The sequence below is a fragment of the Mesoplodon densirostris genome, chromosome 11, assembly GCF_025265405.1.
Source record: "Mesoplodon densirostris isolate mMesDen1 chromosome 11, mMesDen1 primary haplotype, whole genome shotgun sequence".
Taxonomy (NCBI): domain Eukaryota; kingdom Metazoa; phylum Chordata; class Mammalia; order Artiodactyla; family Ziphiidae; genus Mesoplodon; species Mesoplodon densirostris.
Genome location: NC_082671.1, coordinates 80,173,816 through 80,193,440, shown reverse-complemented (window position 1 = coordinate 80,193,440; position 19,625 = coordinate 80,173,816). Strand labels below are relative to the sequence as shown.

Here is a 19,625-nt window from a genome sequence, read left to right as displayed (position 1 = left end):
TCAACTGAGGAAAACAGCATAAGTATATAATAATGCATTTATGTCCTGGTGCTTCTAGTAAGGCTGTATTACATGATCAATCCAATTCTCTGGTGTTAAACCGACAACCCTGAGGAGATCGTGTGATCTGCCCCTGGTCAGTGAGTCAGTTGTTTTTCTACTTATTAGACATGGTCACAGTGAGTGTGAGTCTTTTGTTCTAACCACAGACCACTATCTTAGTTTCCAAATGAGAAGGAAGAAGCTGAAGACTAAGAAGGTTACCTATGATTCAGAACCAAAGCCGTGGTGATACCTTTTATTTTAATTAGTTTAGTTTAAGTGTGAAGGCACTTAATAGTTCCTTGGTTCTACATCACATAAAGCAGAGAAGAAAACTTAGAACATGAGTAGTATCTTAGAAACAAAGTTGGAAGAGATTTTACACTTAATCTAATATCTACATTTTAGAGATGACAAAATTGAGCCCCAGACTGACTTAAGGCCTCACAATTAGCAGCAGTAGACAGTTCACATATTCCCTTGTTACTGGCATATAGAATGGGATTTTTTTTTCATTCAGGGCAAACAACATTAAAAAGACATGTAGAAACACTAGCAAAACAATGAAAACTTCCTATAAACATTATGGTTTTTAAAAATATGTTCGAACATATTAAATATTACATATGATCCATTTTCTTGTCATCATCGAAATTAGATAATTTTGAAATATCCCTACATAAAAATCAAACTATATATATATATATATATATTCTTTTTTTTTTTTTTGGTACGCGGGCCTCTCACTGCTGTAGCCTCTCCCATTGCGGAGCACAGGCTCCGGACGCGCAGGCTCAGCGGCCATGGCTCATGGGCCCAGCCGCTCCGCGGCATGTGGGACCTTCCCGGACCGGGACACGAACCCGTGTCCCCTGCATCGGCAGGCGGATTCTCAACCACTGCGCCACCCGGGAAGCCCAATCAAACTATATTTTAATGCAATCTAAAATTAAGAGAAGAAATATTTAAAACACACACACACCCCCTTCAGAAAGAGAACAAGAGTGTTTTATTAAAACTGCTGACCTCAGTATCTAGATTTTCTGAGCTAGTTTTCCTTCTAAAAGTTTTGAGGCTCCGTTGAGGCAGAGATTTATGCATCTGTGCACCATCAGCACGCAGTACAGCATCAGACACAGTAAGCTGAGTGAGTACTCAATAAATGTTGGGAGTAAAAGAAGGCCATTTTGAGCTTTTCTTAGGAAAATCAGCATTGTTAAAATAAAAGTTGGAGAAGGAGGAAAATTATGTTTCATTAAGAACCCGTTAATACAATAGTTGTCAAAGCGTGGTCACCAGACCAGTGGTTTCAGTATCACCAGTGAACTTGTTAGAAATGAAAATTCTCTGCATCCCTCTGAGACCTACAGATGCAGAAACTCTGGAGGTGGGGAGAAACTGTATTTTCTCAAGACCTCTGTGGAATTCTGCTGCACACTGAAGCTTGAGAACTGCTACATTAAGAAATTATTCTCAAACTTTTTAGGGTCCAGACACTTCACACTCTTAAAAATTCTTAAGGAACCCAAAAGCTTTTGTTTTTAGGTTATAACTATCTACACTTGCCATTTCCTTTTTGTGTGTGTGTGTGTGTGGTTGGATATAATTTACTTCCTGTTTTTTTTTAACAGCTTTATTGGAGTATAATTGCTTTACAATGGTGTGTTAGCTTCTGCTTTATAACAAAGTGAATCAGCTATACATATACATATATCCCCATATCCCCTCCCTCTTGCGTCTCCCTCCCACCCTTCCTATCCCACCCCTCTAGGTGGTCACAAAACAGAGCTGATCTCCCTGTGCTATGCAGCTGCTTCCCACTAGCTATCTATTTTACATTTGGTAGTGTATATATGTCCATGCCACTCTCTCACTTAGTCCCAGCTTACCCTTCCCCTCCCCATGTCCTCAAGTCCATTCTCTACGTCTGTGTCTTTATTCCTGTCCTGCCCCTAGGTTCATCAGAGCCTTTTTTTTTTTAGATTCCATATATATGTGTTAGCATACGGTATTTGTTTTTCTATTTCTGACTTACTTCACTCTGTATGACAGACTCTAGGTCCATCCACCTCACTACAAATAACTCAATTTCGTTTCTTTTTATGGCTGAGTAATATTCCATTGTATATATGTGCCACATCTTCTTTATCTATTCATCTGTCGATGGACACTTAGGTTGCTTCCATGTCCTGGCTATCGTAAATAGTGCTGCAATGAACATTGTGATACATGACTTTTTTTGAATTATGGTTTTCTCAGGGTATACGCCCAGTAGTAGGATTGCTGGGTCATATGGTAGTTCTATTTTTAGTTTTTTAAGGAACCTCCATACTGTTCTCCATAGTGGCTGTATCAATTTACATTCCCACCAACATGGCAAGAGGGTTCCCCTTTCTCCACACCCTCTCTAACATTTATTGTTTCTAGATATTTTGATGATGGCCATTCTGACCGGTGTGAGATGATACCTCATTGTAGTTTTGATTTGCATTTCTCTAATGACTCACACTTGCCATTTTTGAAAATAAATCAGACATTCAAAAATTCATTTTAAAACATTAATAAACCCCTTCATGGGTTAACATAAATAACTTTTTAAATGAAAAGAGCAGGGACTTCCCTGGTGGCGCAGTGGTTAAGACTCCGCGCTCCCAATGCAGGGGGCCCGGGTTCGATCCCTGGTCAGGGAGCTAGATCCCACATGCATGCCACAACTAAGAATTCACATGCCACAACTAAGGAGCCCGCCTGCCGCAACTAAGAAGCCAGCAAGCCACAACTAAGACCCGGTGCAACCAAATAAATAAATAAATATTTTTAAAAAATAAAATAGGACTTCCCTGGTGACACAGTGGTTAAGAATCTGCCTGCCAATGCAATGAGCAGGGTTCAAGCCCTGGTCAGGGAAGATCCGACATGCCGTGGAGCAACTAAGCCTGTACGCCACAACTACTGAGCCTGCGCTCTAGAGCCCAAGAGCCACAACTACTGAGCCTGCGTGCCACAACAAGAGAAGCCACTGTAATGAGAAGCCCGTGCACCGTAATGATGAGTAGCCCCTGCTCACCGCAACTAGAGAAGGCCCATGCACAGCAACAAAGACACAAAGCAGCAAAAATAAGGAAATTAAAAAGAAATAAAATAGAATAAAAACTAAATGAAAATAGCAGTATTTTCTGAAACAACAAAATAATTTAGTGAGAAGAGAGGCATTGCTTTACATTTCTCCAAATCTCTTTAATGACTTAGCAGAAGCAAGCAAGCAAGCATCTCAAATCATCTGAATTCAATCTGTTCTCATGTGCTCTTTTGGTTGAAGAATACCCAGGCCCACAGATTCGTACTTGGAAAGGGGAGGCGTATTTTAATAGACTTTTCAAATAATAGTGGATATTCTTCTTTGATACTATACCAAAATAAGTGGAAGTTTCTTAAAATTTAGTTGCAATGTATAATCTGAAACTACATTAATGAACTTTTTGTGCTTTTACACTAAAATCCATTGGTCTTTCTTGCACTTTGAATGGCTTTCACCCATGTGAAATTCTGTAACATCAATGCATTGGTTATCTGGAAAACAACAGCTTACTGAGTTATGCAGCTCTGCCAAAAGGTGACGTATTTCCTTACTTTTCTTACATAATATTAACAAATGCAATTTTCTTGGATAATGCTGCAAATCTAATCAGAGAAGTCTTTACAGTATTGGAAACTGTTAGGCTTACAGTGGTGGAAACAAGTTTTCCAAAATTCTAATTTTCACTTCAAAGCTCAAATTTTATCTTTGGCCGCAAATACTATCATTTCTTTCCTTTCAAACACAGGATCGCTTTGTTCACTGTCAAGAAAATACCTGCCAAATATAACCAAGTCTGAGTAATGACACTGTCATCTGTCAAGTTATAACAATGGTGATCCATGAAACAGAACAGTGAGTTCGGGTTGCAACTCAAACAACCACGAGAGGGCTTTTCCTCAAGACAATCACCATGCAGTCAAGTGCCTGAGGTGTGCTTCCCGTTGCATCACACAGAACATTAAGAAAATGTGTACTCACGGGGTCAGGGTAGAATCAAATCAACGATTCTTACTGCTTCCTCAGGAACATTCTTAAGCGAACCGGCTTTTTTTCTGCCCCGTGCAGATATGTGGTGGTGCTGAATACAGTGGCTTGTGCTAAGGTGTGGCAATTTTACCCACCATGGCTTTTACACAATTCGTGCAAATGTCAACGCAGTAAAAAAGGCAAATAACACCTCAGCGCTGTTATAAATATAGCTCTGATTTCGCAGATCCCCCAGGTTCTTTGGAAACTGCTGTTTTAAGAGATCCTAAGAGAAAGATCTAGAGTTTCCCTACTTGGCCATTCACTTGCTTAAAGTAAAGCTTGGGCTAACTCAAGGAATCCCACAGCCCTTCTTCGCTGAGAGGTTCAGGACTATAATAGTGCATACATCTATGTCTAACTAGCACAGCTTTTTAAAAAAACTACTTATTTGATAGGGACCGTATAGGCACTCATAACAAGTGGATGGAGGCGCAGCGAAGTGCTTCTAAGCGGGGACAAGGGCTCCAGCAGAATTGCCGATGCAGTCTAGAGGCTCCCAGAAAATGGTCCAGGTGCACCAATTGACACCAATTACTAGTTATACTTTCACTAGGTTTTCTGGTTCAGTGAAGGTAGAGAGGAGGACTTATGGTGTCTATCCTCAAGGGAAAATGGACAGTCAGGATCTAGGGAAGTTTCTGATTATGGCCTCTGGCAGTCAGACCAAGGTCTATCCGTGAGGTTAACTACCTTTGTTAGCTACCTCACATTTATTTTTGGTCACCCCGTGCTCCTTGCCCTACAGTGATTAGCTGTGCGCCACTACAGTGGAAAGCAGTTAATAGATACTGCATAAAGTGAGTAAATCAAAAAGGAGAGAACTCTGTTTTTTTGTTTTTGCTTTTTTTTTTTTAAGTTAAAAGGATGGTCACCAGAAGAATCCAAAACAAAAATTCATTAACCATGGTTCCTCTGGGTCAGGGGAAATTCAGAATGGAACAGAGAGACGCTTTACTTTTTCTTTTTCTATAATGTTTGAACTGTTTTCAACCATAGACATATATTGCTTTTATGATATAAAACCACACAAGTAACAGTTTTACAGACAAAAAAATGAAAAGACCCTGTGTGACTTATTTTAGCTGTGAGAAAGGGAAGGAGGATGTTGGAAAAGATTGCTTTCATTTTGAGGTCTGTCTTGTGAGGGAGGGAAAAATCTCCAAGGAAAAGGGCAAAGGCAGCATTCAGGAGTGGCTACACCAAGAAGCTTGGCTTTAAGGAGAAAAAGACCCAAGCTGTGAGGTTGTTTGCTCCTCCCCACAGCGAGGCAGCCAGATGTGGTGACCACAGGGGCACGTGGGCGTCCAGTCCTGGTGGATACCACAGCAGATGCCCTGGTTAACACAGTGATGTCAACAGGAGAACAGTGGCCGGGGCTTGGAACTGGCTGCAGAGTAGCCTCCTGGCTTCCTCATCCTACAGGGGGATGGAATTACCTTGACCTCACAGAACTGGGACAAGGACAAAGCAAGATCGTGTAACTTAAAGTACTCAATATACTGCAGAGCAGGATTGCTCTTTGGCAATCAAATTTTTCATCCATAAAACATGAGGATGGACTACAAGGTTCCTTCACATGGGAGTAGTCTTGAACAAGCTAAACCATACCTACAACTTGGAAAGACCCCTTCAACTGTTCTATTTAAAGCATGGGTGATTTCATGGCTTATTTAAGCCCAAATAAGCTACTCTCCAAAACTGATCTCTTCTCACCGATTCTGAAAGGACTTCCCAGCAATATTGTCTCTGTAGGAATCAAACAAAACATGGTATTGATCCCGGCTCCATTCCAGAACCACCTAGGGAAAAAAAGAAAAGAAAAACAAATGTTTTCTTTGCATCAAATACTGAGAGTATGTAACTTTCATTTCACTTTAATTTCATTAAGAATTGCTAAAGGACTCCCAAGGCAATAGAAATAAAAGCAAAAATAAACAAATGGGACCTAATCAAACTTATTACAAGCGTTTGCACAGCAAAGGAAACCAAAAACAAAATGAAAAGACAACCTACAGACTAGGAGACAATATTTGCAAATAATGCAACCGACAAGGGCTTAATTTTCAAAATACACAAACAGCTCATGCAACTCAACAACAACAAACTCAATCAAGGACTTCCCTGGTGGCACAGTAGTTAAGAATCTGCCTGCCAACACAGGGGACACGGGTTCGAGCCCTGGTCCGGGAAGATCCCACATGCCGCGGAGCAACTAAGCCCGTGTGCCACGACTACTGAGCCTGCGCTCTAGAGCCTGCGAGCCACAACTACTGAGCCTGCACACCACAACTACTGAAGCCCATGCACCTAGAGCCCGTGCTCCACAACAGAAGCCACCGCAATGAGAAGCCCGTGCACCACAACGAAGAGTAGCCCTCACTGGCTGCAACTAGAGAAAGCCCCTGCGCAGCAACAAATACCCAACACAGCCAAAAATAAATAAATTTATTTTAAAATAAATAAATAAATAAAATAAAGCTCAATATAACTGTCCTTGGCTAGTAGGGCTACCTGGAAGGTGGGGAGAAAACATCAGAGAGAGTGCGCTTCACAAACGGCTGAGAAATGCTGACGTGCTGTATGTTAATACAACATGCCTTCTTTCATCAGATAAATTAATCTTGGCATCTCCAAACAGCTCCGGTGTATGAGAAACAACGGCAATAGCAAAAGGTCCTTAAATACCACATTTAGGAATATTCCTCTAGTTCAGGGTTCTGCACGCTTAGATCTTGGGGGAAGTATGGTAGGAATGCTGGCTTCTTACTTGGGATGTGGGTTTTCATCCCAGCTCTGTCACTTTTATGAGTGACCTTGAGCAAGTTACTTAGCCTCTTCAGGCTATTTCTTCATCTGTAAAATGAAGCGGGTCTTTGAAATCCCTGCCAGTCCTAAAAGTCTATGACTTAAGAGGGGCTCCCAGCTGCAGGGCTGACACTGTGTTTCTCACCTGTATCCTCCATGTCCCCACATCAACTCCATAAGGACACCGTGTCTCTTCCTGTCTTCACCTCCTCTGGGTCTTTTGTCCCTGCTCCTAAGCCCATCAACATTTGAACTTGATTCTCTTCCATCAGAACCATTTCCCTTTTCGGCTATTCCTGTCAACTAAACCCTATTATGAAAATCTTTCCAAACTTTTCTAGATGAATGAGTAATATGCTCTATGAGGAATGAAAAAGGAAACTTGTAAATCAAATAAAATTCATCTAAGGGTTAGTATCAGATCATTTCCTTAATACTATCAAGGACGGAAAAGAGTAGAAAAAACTTGTGCAATTAAAAAATTGTTTATTCTAGGGTAAACTGTAAAAATACGAACACCTTCCAAACAACAAAAAAGCCAAAAAAGACTTAAACTTGCAATTAGATACTTTTCAGCCATTATCAGCAGTAAACAAAAGACCAGAGGAACAGGGGAGAGAAACACTGACTACTGTAAAATCGAGTCTCTGTTCTTGCACAAAGCCTTTCCATATTCTTCAGCTCAGTCTGAATGCTTCCTTCTCAGAACTCTGGATAACTTCTACCTCTATCACTTATTTGATGGCTTGCATCACTTAGTTTTGTTATTTACCTTTTACCCCATGTTAGCATCTTGACAGACCAATCGAACTGCTCAAAGGGTAGGGAACTACTTACAATTCTGTTTATTATCAACTCATACCCAGCACATTACATACCATCTTCTTCTTAGTAAATATTACCTAACTACTGTAGGAGTGACCTAAGAGAAGGCTGGATTTGGGAACTTGGGATGCCTTCTAAGAGAACCTCCCAGTTCTCCTGCTTCACAGCTGTGTAACCCTGGGTAAACTACAATGTGTGGGCCTCAATCTCCTCAACTATGAAATAAGTACTAAATCTATTTCATCAGTCTGCTGTGCTGCTGTAGTAGGATGGTGATTCTCCCATGACGTGGGCGAGTAAAGGGTACGGGGAATGTGCCAGGCATATTGGAAGCCGAGGGTAAACAAGCTTAACTTCCTGAAATGCCATCAATTTTATAATGGCAAGACATTTAAAACATTCTATTGGTAGTAGTGCAAATTTCTTATGGAGAAAAATGGAATATTGATGTGATAAAAATACAAGATATAATGTAGACCTTCAAAAAATGTCCTATTTGCCATTTTGAGCTATTCTACACACACACACACACACACACACAACCTCCTCTCTACATTATTCTCCTCAGAGGACTTACTTTTCTCTGTTACTAAGGGTAGTTTGTTGGTAAAAATTTAAGACACAATGAACTAAAATACTATTTACTAAAATACTACATGAGCTCTCAAATACCACATAAACAATGTATTATTAATAAAGAATTATAAAAATCATCTAAAGGTAGTTTATTCTACTAGTTAAAGATGTTTATCACTTTTGGACTTCCCTGGTGGCACAGTGGTTGAGAATCCGCTTGCCATTGCTGGGGACACGGGTTCGAGCCCTGATCCGAGAAGATCCCACATCCTGCAGAGCAACTAAGCCCGTGCGTCACAACTACTGAGCCCACATGCTGCAACTACTGAAGCCCACGCACCTAGAGCCCGTGCTCTGCAACAAGAGAAGCCACCGCAACGAGAAGCCCGCACACCGCAACGAAGAGCAGCCCCCGCTCACCGCAACTAGAGAAAGCCCGCACACAGCAACGAAGACCCAGTGCGACCAAAAATAAATAAATTAAAAAAAATTTTTTTTTAATGTGTATCACTTTTAAGACTCCATCTTAGTAATCATGGCGTCCAAGGTATTCAAGATCAATTGTTGGTTAGTTTTACAAAATTGCAGCCAAAGTCAGTCTTAATGTGCTGATCACAGGAGAAGGGGTTCAAACACACACTCACTAAGCACCACTGTGCCAGGCACACACGCCCCCATTGAATCCCCACAGTAAGGCACCACTTTGAGGCATGTACTACGATGGCACAAAGAGAAGCTCCAGGCCAAGTTGCAGTGTGTATGATGGAGCTGAGGTTTGAATCAACCGAACTCCGTAGCCCATGTTCCTGTTTAGCTTGGCCCGGGCTCTCTCAGCTTCACCTGGCCTGCTCTTCTGATGCTTATTTACACAGAGCCAGCTTTGTCAAATACACATTCATGAATGTGCTCATTCAACCAGTTGAAACTGGTATGTTTATCACCCTTAATTCAATGGCCCGGCATTTTTAGAATGTCTGAGAGTCCTTCAGCTGGTTTGTGGACACAAATGCTAAAATTTTCAGTTGATAAACTTTTTCAATTATGAAACCGGCACACACTTTTGTTGATGACCTTGATGGTCCTGAAACAGGACCAAATGCATGCCTGTGGTAGAGTAACAGTGAATGAGGTGCAAGCCCCATAATCCTTTGGGGATTCCCCAGCTAAGGAAAGGAGGAAGGTAATTATTAAGAAGCGAACTGGTCAACAGTGCAAGGATCATAAGATTATAATCAGAAGTTTAAGTCTGGCACTTATCAATAATAAAATCTAGGGCACTTCTCCATTTTCAATTTCTTCTTCTGTAGAATGAGGATATTAATACCACCTATTTCACAAGATTGTTTTGATAAGATATGCAAATCCTATACGGCTGTACAATACTCACTGCAAACTGCTCACAGGTCTCTTAAAGACAGCATTTACATGCTACAATACAATTAATTCACCTGTTTAAATATCATCTACACCTCTGCGAGCAACTCAAAGCCAGGAACTTAATCTCTCTCATTTTCAGTCCTAGAACCTTGCACACTGCCTGGCACAAAATCAATAAACTTTCTAGAATGAGTGAATACGGCTACTAGTTTTACAAGACAAACACCTTGGAACAGCTTACTGCTCTGTAGTTTCCCTCCAGAGCTTCCTGCTTTCAGATCCACTCCCAGATAGTCAATGTAAAGGCTAAAGGTTACAGGTATAGAGAGAAGACAGCAGGCCTCAGCACACAAGGATGCAAAACTCTCTCTGTAAAAACACATGTCCCTTTCTCAAAGTTTCAAGTGTATAAATGTGACGTGCTACCTTGTAAAACTTAAGATGCCAGGGCTCTCCAAACTCAAGCAGCAAGAACGCTAAGTAACTCTGACAGAGCTTTTCATACATTGATAATCACATCAGAAGTTTATAATATTCCCAAATTACAACAGGTTCTCCACAGTTTCTGAAAACAAAATATATTTTGCATTAAGAGCCACTAAATGGCAGACAAAGATAATCTAAGCTTTATGTTTTTCTGCTAATCCTCCTCCTCCTCTGATACCAATCAGGAAGTCAAATCTGCTCATAACCAGCAGCATTTTCTAATTACATTTGATTAAACATGTTTGTTTTCCTGCCTTAGTCCATTAGGGTTGCTCTGACAGAATACTACAGACCGGGTGGCTCATAAACAACAGAAATTTATTTCTCACAGTTCTGGAGACTGGGAAGACTAAGATCACGGTGCTGACAGACTTCCTGCTTGGTGAGGGCCTGCCTCCTGGTCCATAGATGGCTGTGTTCACGCTGTGTCACCTCACATGGTGGAAGGGGCAAGGGAGCTCTCTGGGGTCTGTTTTATAAAGGCACTAATCCCGCTCATGGGGGTTCCACCCTCATGACCGAATCATCTACCAAAGAGCTCACCTCCTAATAGCATCATACTGGAATAGTTTCAGCATATAAATTTTGGGAGGACACAAACAGCTCACAGCATTTCCCAACACGAAGTGGCTAAAATAAAAGATTAACCCTTTTCTTATTAGGCGTTGAATGGTTACCCAAAGCGGGCTGATCTCTCCTCTTCATACACAGGAAATGACCCAAACCCAAGATGCATGACCACTATTTACTTGAACGTTAATTAAACTCAAAGATTCTTTTCTAGACCACTTCTACCCTCTTTGAATTCTTCACAGAATTAGATACACAACATACATTTGTTGACCATTTTAAAGGGCACAAAATGGGAACCAGGGCTTTGTCCTCAGGGAGCTGACATCCTGTTAAGGACTAATCATGTACTTGCATGAAATGATTTAGGAATACTTACTGTTCCGCTTTTACATGAGTACAGATTAAGATAGATTACTGTTGGAGAAAAGGAATAATCCAGGATAGGGTTAATCATAATAACTTAACAAAATCTCTCTCCTTTTCCGAGGAGAGAAAGCTGAGATCTTTAAAGAAGTAGAGGAGCAAAGAGAGGGAATTCCCTGGCAGTCCAGTGGTTAGAACTCCGCTCTTTGACTGCTGAGGGCCCGGGTTCGATCCTCAGTTGGGGAACTAAGATCCTGCATGCCACACAACGCAGCCAAAAAAAAAAAAAAAAAAAAGTCTCTTCAACCACACTTGAATAAAAGGAAAAGGGGTGGGGGGGAACTACCAAAGATGGTTTCCAAATGTATTCAAACTGACTTCCTGGGTACATATATGTAGATTTACTTGTTTTACAGTTCAGAGTTTACAGAATCACAGAATTACACAGGGAGTACTTTAAATCCAGTGCCAATGTGTGAGCCCTGCTAGAACATCCTTGCAAACAGTTACTCTACCTATGAATTTAGATCTGCACTGTCCAAAAACATGGTATTCCCCACTAGGCACGTGTGGTTATTTAAATTAAGACTAAATAAGTTAAATTTAAAACTTAGTGCCTTAGTCACACTAGCCACATGTCAAGTGCCCAACAGCCACATGTAGCTAGTGACTACGGTACTGGACAGCTCATCATTATAGGCCATTTCCAACACTGCACAAAGTTCTCCTGGACAGTGTTGCAGCTATTCAATGCCTAAAGATTAACTACGTGTCACAAAAGCAGGCCCTGACCTCAGCCCCAGTTTTGTGATTTTATTTATTTTTTTAATATAAACTCTTTATTGTACAGATGAGAATCTGAGACTCAAAGAGTTTAAGTGACTTATCTAAAGTCACACAAAAAGAAGAGTTCTGGGCCTCCCTGGTGGCACACTGGTTCAGAATCCACCTGCCAATATGCAGGAGACATGGGTTCAATCCCTGGTCCAGAAAGATCCCACATGCCGTGGAGCAACTAAGCCCATGTGGCACAACTACTGAGCCTGCACTCTAGAGCCTGTGAGCCACAACTACTGAAGCCCGCGCGCTACAGCCCGTGCTCCACAAAAAGAGAAGCCACCGCAATGAGAAGCCCGAGCACCGCAACAAAGAGTAGCCCCAGCTCTGTGCAACTAGAGAAAGCCTGTGTGCAGCAACGAAGACCCAACACAGCCAAAAATAAATAAAAATAAAATAAATTTATTAAAAAAAAAAAAGAAGAGTTCTGACTCCCCCTCCCCTCCCAAATTTTTGTCAACAGGCTGCTGGCTCCTCTTAGCAGACGGATGTTTCCTCGGATCTCAGACAGCTTCTTTCCCGCGTGGGATCTGGCACAGATATCTTTCACCATCTTCTCCCATCAGAACATGCATCTCTGGCAAGAGAGCAGCTCTGATTCCCTGGCTTTTCTTCCTATTTCCCCTGGATAAGGTCTCTATAGTTTTATTTTTTTAATGGAAGAAGCCAAAGTACTGCAGTGAGGATATTTATCTTTGAGATTCATCTAGGGGAATCTGGTTTTCTTGGCCAAATGCTGTAGCGAGCTAACCCTAGGTAGAAAGCATGGGCAGGATGAGGATGGGCAAATGTAATAGTTTTGTGATTTTAGACAAGTCACTTAAAGCTCTCTAAGTTTCAAAATAATTCCTTATCCCATAAGGGGCTGTTATAAAAGAAATCAAGTGAGCTGATATATATCCATCTATTCTAATAACTACAAAGTACTACAGGAAATAAAAGGTATTAAGACTGTGAAAGAACACTGAACTTATTTAGTCCTTCAAGGGGCTTACAGCCTACTGGGGAGACAAATATGAAACAAACAGTTATAACGTGAAAAATATACCCAAAATATAAATAAAAGTGTAGTTGGTAAACATTTGTTATAAGTATTAAACCAGAAGCCAAAACTAATCAAACTAAGTTTTTTGTTTTTTCTCTTTATTTTGGTAAAATTTAATTGCCATAAAAATGTTTAGTGAAATGAGAGAAAATTTTACAAAGTATCTGCTTGTGGTGCTTACTATACTTACCTCCATCAACAAATGAATTTTATCTCATACTGTTACTTAGACAAAAAAATTTTTTTTAATTCACCAAGGACAGTTCTCTTTTTATGAGTGTCAAATGCAGAGAAATCATAAATTAGGCAAAAAGAACGTTATATATTTTTAAATAGCTGTAAAGCCATTAAAAAACCCCTTTCCTGAGGGGCAATTAGCAATATGTATCAAAGGACCAAAGAAATGGTCATGTCTTTGTTCTAATTCCACCTCTAGAAATACATGCCAAGAAAATCATCATAGGTGCACCCAAACACTTCTGTATAAATATGATAATAACCATTATTACTTATACAAATAAAATCTGAAGATAGTTTAAAAATTAAACAATAGGTAATCGGGTAAATAAATTAAGGTACAGTCACACAAATATTATGAAGCTATTAAAAATTATGCAGTTTTTAAGCAACTATTAAAAATTAATAACTTCAGTTAGCCAACAAATACGTGGCACCATTCTAGATTCTGAGGACATAGTAATGGACAAAACAAAATGTCTTCCTTCTGAAGCATACAGACTAGTCAAAGGGTAAAGTGTTTGGTAAAATATTACATGAAAAAAGTAACAATCAAAACTATCAGTCTGGAATGTAACCTCAGCAAAATGGCAGAGTAAGCAACTCCAATCTCTCATCTGCTCAGAAACACTGAAAAACAAGCAGAAACTGCCAGAAAAATAAGACAAATATTGTATGAAATATACATTATATGAAATGTCCAGAATCAGCAAATCCATAAAGACAGGAAGTTATCAGAGGTTACCAGGGCCCAAGGGGAGAATGGAGAGTTACTGCTTAATACCAAGTTTCTGTTTGGGGTGATGAAAAAGTTTTGGAGACAGTGGTAATGGTTGCACAACAACGTAAATGTAATTAATGCCACTGAGTTATACACTTAAAAATCATTAAAATGGCAAATTTTGTTATTTGCGTTTTGCCATAAGATTTTGGAAGAGAAGTAAATCACTGTAATACTCCTCCCAAGAGTAATAAAGGAACATCGTCAACAATTCTGATCACAGATTGGATAACTGAGATGAAATGGACCAAATCCTTGAAAGATACAAACTACCAAAGCTCAAACAAGGAGAAATACATAATCTGAATAGCCTATACCTATTAAATAATTTGGATCAATAAGTAATAACCTTCCAAAACAGAAAGCAACTGGCCCAGATGGGTTCACTGGTGAATTCTACCAAATATTTAAGGAAGAAATGATACCAATTCTCTACAATTTCTTCCAGAAAATGGAAGCAAAGGGAACACTTTCTAACTCATTTTATGAGGAAAATTACAAACCAATAACTCTCATGAACATAGATGTGAAAATCCTCAATAAAGTGTTATCAAATAAAATCTAACAATGTATAAAAGGAATTATATAACATAACCACGTGGGATTTATTCTAGGTATGTAGTTTTGAAAACTGGTTCAGCATTCAAAAATTAATTAATGTAATTTACCATATCTCAAGGCAAAAGAAGAAAAATCATATGATCATATCAACAGATAAAGTATTTGACAAACTTCAACACCCATTTTTTCTTTTTTTGGCTGCACCATGTGGCTTGTGGGATTATAGTTCCCCAACCAGGGATAGAACCCTTGCCCTCGGCAGTGAAAGTGTGGAGTCCTAACCACCGGACCACCAGGGAATTCCCTTAACACTCATTTTTTATTTAAAAATAAAAAATAAAAACCTCTCAGCAAATTAGGAACAGAAGGGAACTTCCTCAACTAGGGTACTTCCAAGTGAAATTGACATTTGAATTGGGACTAGTAAAGCAGCTTGCCCTCCCTAATGTAGGTGGGCCTCATCTAATCAGTTGATGGCCTAAATAGAACAAAAAGGCTGAGTAAGGGAGAATATCCTCTGATCTGACTGCCTTGAGCCATAACATCAGTCTTTCCTGCCTTCTAAATTAAACTGAAACATCAGCTCTTCCTGGGTCTCTAGGCTGCCAACCTTCAGACAGGGACTACAGCATCGGCTTTCCTGGTTCTCAGGCCTTTGGACTTGGACTAGAGATACATCATTGGCTCTCCTGGGTCGCCAGCCTTGCTAAATGCAGATCTTGGAGACTTGTAAGCTTCCACAATCCTGTAAGTCAATTCCATATAATCAGTCTATTTCCATGCACACACACAAACACACGTGCGCACATGCATGTATGCACACATACACATATACCCTATTGGCTTTGTTTCTCTGAAGAACCCTAATATAATTATATATCAACTGATATCAACTAAACCTGTATACTTTTCTATTAAGGTTCAATTTAGAAACTGATCACTCAGGTGACCTTTCCATATTTAGATACTAGGGAAAATGTATCTCTGCACTCCACCTCTTGGTGCCAGGCTCTATTCTAGGGGCTGAGGATACAGTAGTGAATAAGACAGAAAGGGTGAATAAGACAGAAACGCTCCTCCCACGGAGCTTACATTTTGAGGGAGAGAAAAATGAGACATTAAGTACACACATACACATTTTTAGACTGAAACTATGTACTACTTTTAAAAAGAAGGGGAATAGAAAAAGGAATGACATGGTGAAAGAGGCTGCTTTAGGTTGGGTGGTGGGGAAGGCCCACCTGAGAAGGCATTACTGAGCTGAGACCTGTATGACCTGGAGCACATCACATGGTGGTCTGCAGGCAGTGCTCTCCAGCCTGATGGGACAACAGCGCAAAGGTCCTAAGGCAGACACAAACCTAACGTGTCAAGGAACAAAAAGAAGGTGGGTGCACCAATTCTGAGCCTAAACCTCAGGCAGGTTTGCAAGTATCCACTTTCTTTCTGTGCCTTTACCACTGCTTGAGAAGAACATGTTCAGGCTGGTCTGCTGGTCCCAGGAGGATGAAAGACATGTGGTCCAAGTCCAACCCAGATGAGCCAGCTCCCACCTGACCTGTACATCCCAAAGAAATAATTGTCATTTTAAGCCAGGGACTGACAAACCTCTTCTGTAAAGGGCCAAACAGTAAACATCTTAGGCTTTTCAGGCCATATGGTTTCTGCCACAGCTATTCAATGCTGCTGTTGTACTGAGAAAACAGCCAAAGACAACAGTAAAAGAATGGACATGGCTATGTTCCAATAAAACATTTATTTATGGACACTGATATTTACAATTCATATAATTTTCATGTGTTATGAATTCTTCTTCTTTTAGTTTTTTTTTTTTTTTTTGCGGTACGCGGGCCTCTCACTGCTGTGGCCTCTCCCCGTTGCGGAGCACAGGCTCCGGACGCGCAGGCTCAGCGGCCATGGCTCACGGGCCCAGCCGCTCCGCGGCATGTGGGATCTTCCCGGACCGGGGCACGAACCCGTGTCCCCTGCATCGGCAGGCGGACTCTCAACCACTGCGCCACCAGGGAAGCCCTTCTTTTAGTTTTTTAAAGCCACTTAAAAATGTAAACTCCATTCTTAGATTGCAGGCCATACAAAAACAGGCATAGTTTGCTGCTCCTTTTTTTTTTTTTTTTGCGGTACACGGGCCTCTCCCATTGCGGAGCACAGGCTCCGGATGCGCAGGCTCAGCGGCCATGGCTCACGGGCCCAGCTGCTCCGCGGCATGTGGGATCTTCCCGGACCGAGGCACGAACCCGTGTCCCCTGCATCGGCAGGCGGACTCTCAACCACTGCGCCACCAGGGAAGCCCGCTGCTCCTGTTTTAAGCCAGCAAACTTGAAGGTAGTCTGTTAGGGAACATTTTTGTAGAAATAGTTACAGGGCACACAGTGGATATGTGACACAACCTGCTCAAAGAAGTGGTGCATTTAGGATCTTACATACAGACCATTAGAAGGAGTCTGGATTTTCTACTGTGTACAGTGGGCATGATGTAACCTGATTCACATTTTTTAAAAGGTAGCCTGGTTGCAATGTGGAGAATGGATTGTAATGAAGCAAGAGTGGTGAGAGATGATGGTGGTTTGTATTTAAATTTCCATAACACAGGTACTATATCTTTTTGGGGGGGGACACATGGCACGTGGGATCTTATTTCCCCAACCAGGGATTGAACCTGCGCCCCCTCCAGTGGAAGTGTGGAGTCTTAATCACTGGACCGCCAGGGAAGTCCCACCACATATTTATTCTTAAATGCTTGGAGCAGAGGTTCTCAGCTTTTTCAGTCTTAGGACCCCTTTATACTCTTAAAAATTATTTAAGGGCTTCCCTGGTGGCGCAGTGGTTGGGAGTCCGCCTGCCGATGCAGGGGACGCGGGTTCGTGCCCCAGTCTGGGAAGATCCCACATGCCGCAGAGCGGCTGGGCCTGTGAGCCATGGCTGCTGAGCCTGCGCATCTGGAGGCTGTGCTGCAATGGGAGAGGCCACAACAGTGAGAGGCCCGCGAACCGCAAAGAAAAAAAAATATTTAAGATTCCAAAGAGTTTTAAAATTTTTAAATGTTACGTGTGTTATGTCTACTGATATTCACCATATTAAAATTAAAACTGAGGAAATTTTAAAATATTTGTTCATTTAAGAAATAAACCCATTACAGGGCAACATAAAGATTTTCATGAAAAATAACTGTTTTCCTAAACAAAAAAGTTTAGTGAGAAGAGTAGCATTGTTTTTAATTTTCACAAATTTCTTTAATGCGTGGTTTCATAGAAGACAACTGGACTATCTTTGTGTTCTGCATTCAGTCTGCTGCAATGTCACATGTCTGTGAAGCCTCTGGGAAACTCCACTGTACTCTAATAAGAGAATGAGCCAAAAAAGGTAAATAATGTCTTAGTATTATCGTGTAAGTAGTTTGAACTTGTGGATCACTGGATAGGGTCCCCAGACTACCTGTGGAAAACTGCTGGCTTGGGGTAATAGCTTACTTTTAAATGCTAGAATCTCAGTGATTTTGATGTACAGCTGTCCTTCCGTATCCTTAGGGACACCTACCCCCCTCCCAACCCACAGATACCAAAATCCACAGATGCTCAAGTCCCTTATATAAAATGGCATAGTATGTGCATGTAAACTAAGCACATCCTCCCATATACTTTAAATCATCTCTAGATTATTTATAATACCTAATACAATGTAAATGCTATGTAAATAGTTGCTGGCGCACTTGCAAGTTTTGCCTTTTGGAACTTTTTAGAATTTCCCCCCTCTTTTTTTTTTTGGCTGCGTTGGGTCTTCGTTGCTGTGTGCAGGCTTTCTCTAGTTGCGGTGAGTGGGGGCTACTCTTCGTTGCGATGCGCAGGCTTCTCACTGCGGTGGCTTCTCTTGTTGCAGAGCACAGGCTCTAGGCATGCGGGCTTCAGTAGTTGTGGCACGTGGGCTCAGTAGTTGCAGCTCGTGGGCTCTAGAGCACAAGCTCAGTAGTTGTGGCGCACTGGCTTAGTTGCTCCGCGGCATGTGGGATCTTCCCAGACCAGGGCTCGAACCCATGTCCCCTGCATTGGCAGGCAGACTCTTAACCACTGCTCCACCAGGGAAGTCCTCCCCAAATGTTTTCAATCCCTGGTTGGTTGAATCTACAGATATGGAACCTGCGAATACGGACGGCTGACTGTACTTTGATGTAAGTTATTCTACTTTACATACTATTCAGTACAGACAATTTTAAAATAAAGAGACTCGCCCAAAAAGTCAAGCAATTAATTAGATATAGATTATGCCAGTTTCCAAAAGCAAAGACATTGTTCTTTCGGGCCTTTGTACAATTATAAAAATCAACATGCAAAGCTTGCTGACTGTCCAGCACTGCACCTAGTGTGGCAGGTTCACCTGGACTCCTACTACGCCCCACAGTCTCCTGTTCCCAGTTATCAATCTGCACTTCACTGTTCACATCACCTCAGAGCAACTGTTCTAAACACAGATTTGACTCATCACTCTCTTGCTTAAAACCATTTGAATGGTCCCCATTTTCTACAGGAGGAATCCAAATTCCTTGGAGTCACTCCATAGGCGAGTCCTAAACTGGCCACCGCCTGCCTCTCCAGCTTCACTCCTGGGTACGCTGCTGCAGCCCTTCAGAATCACTTCTGTTCTAGAAGGCGAGAGCTACCTCTCATACCCATACCTTTACACCTAGAGCATCCTTCACTTATGAGGGGGGAGGGGCTCCCATTTCTTCCCTCAGCCATCTCCTTCAAGATCAAGCTCACGTGTCACCCTGAGAAACTTTCCCGGACACCCAGGCCTAGCTCTTCAACTTAAGTTATCACAATGCATCTTAAGTTTGCCTATTTGCTGGTCTGTCTGGAGAGTGAGCTCCTCAATAGCAGAAAGATACAGAACCATCTTTGTGTCTCTAAGCAGTAGAGTACCTGGCCCAGAGTAAACACCTCCACTGATCTCTGCTGAGTGAACAACTTACGAAAATTTGGTAAAGAAACTTTATC

The 19,625-nt window shown here is 41.3% G+C and overlaps 1 protein-coding gene across 3 annotated transcripts in view; it reads right to left on the bottom strand.

Annotated features, from left to right (window-relative positions):
- The window catches only part of GNPTAB (N-acetylglucosamine-1-phosphate transferase subunits alpha and beta), an 86,794-nt gene that overhangs the window by 55,786 nt on the left and 11,383 nt on the right, over nt 1–19,625 (bottom strand). For 2 of the 3 annotated variants that reach the window (XM_060112820.1, XM_060112821.1), the window contains exon 2: nt 5,864–5,949. The exons of the other annotated variant lie outside the window; for it this stretch is intronic. In XM_060112820.1, the coding sequence (XP_059968803.1) occupies nt 5,864–5,949 (86 nt within the window). The remainder of the gene's footprint in view (nt 1–5,863; nt 5,950–19,625) is intronic. 3 annotated transcript variants of the gene reach the window in all.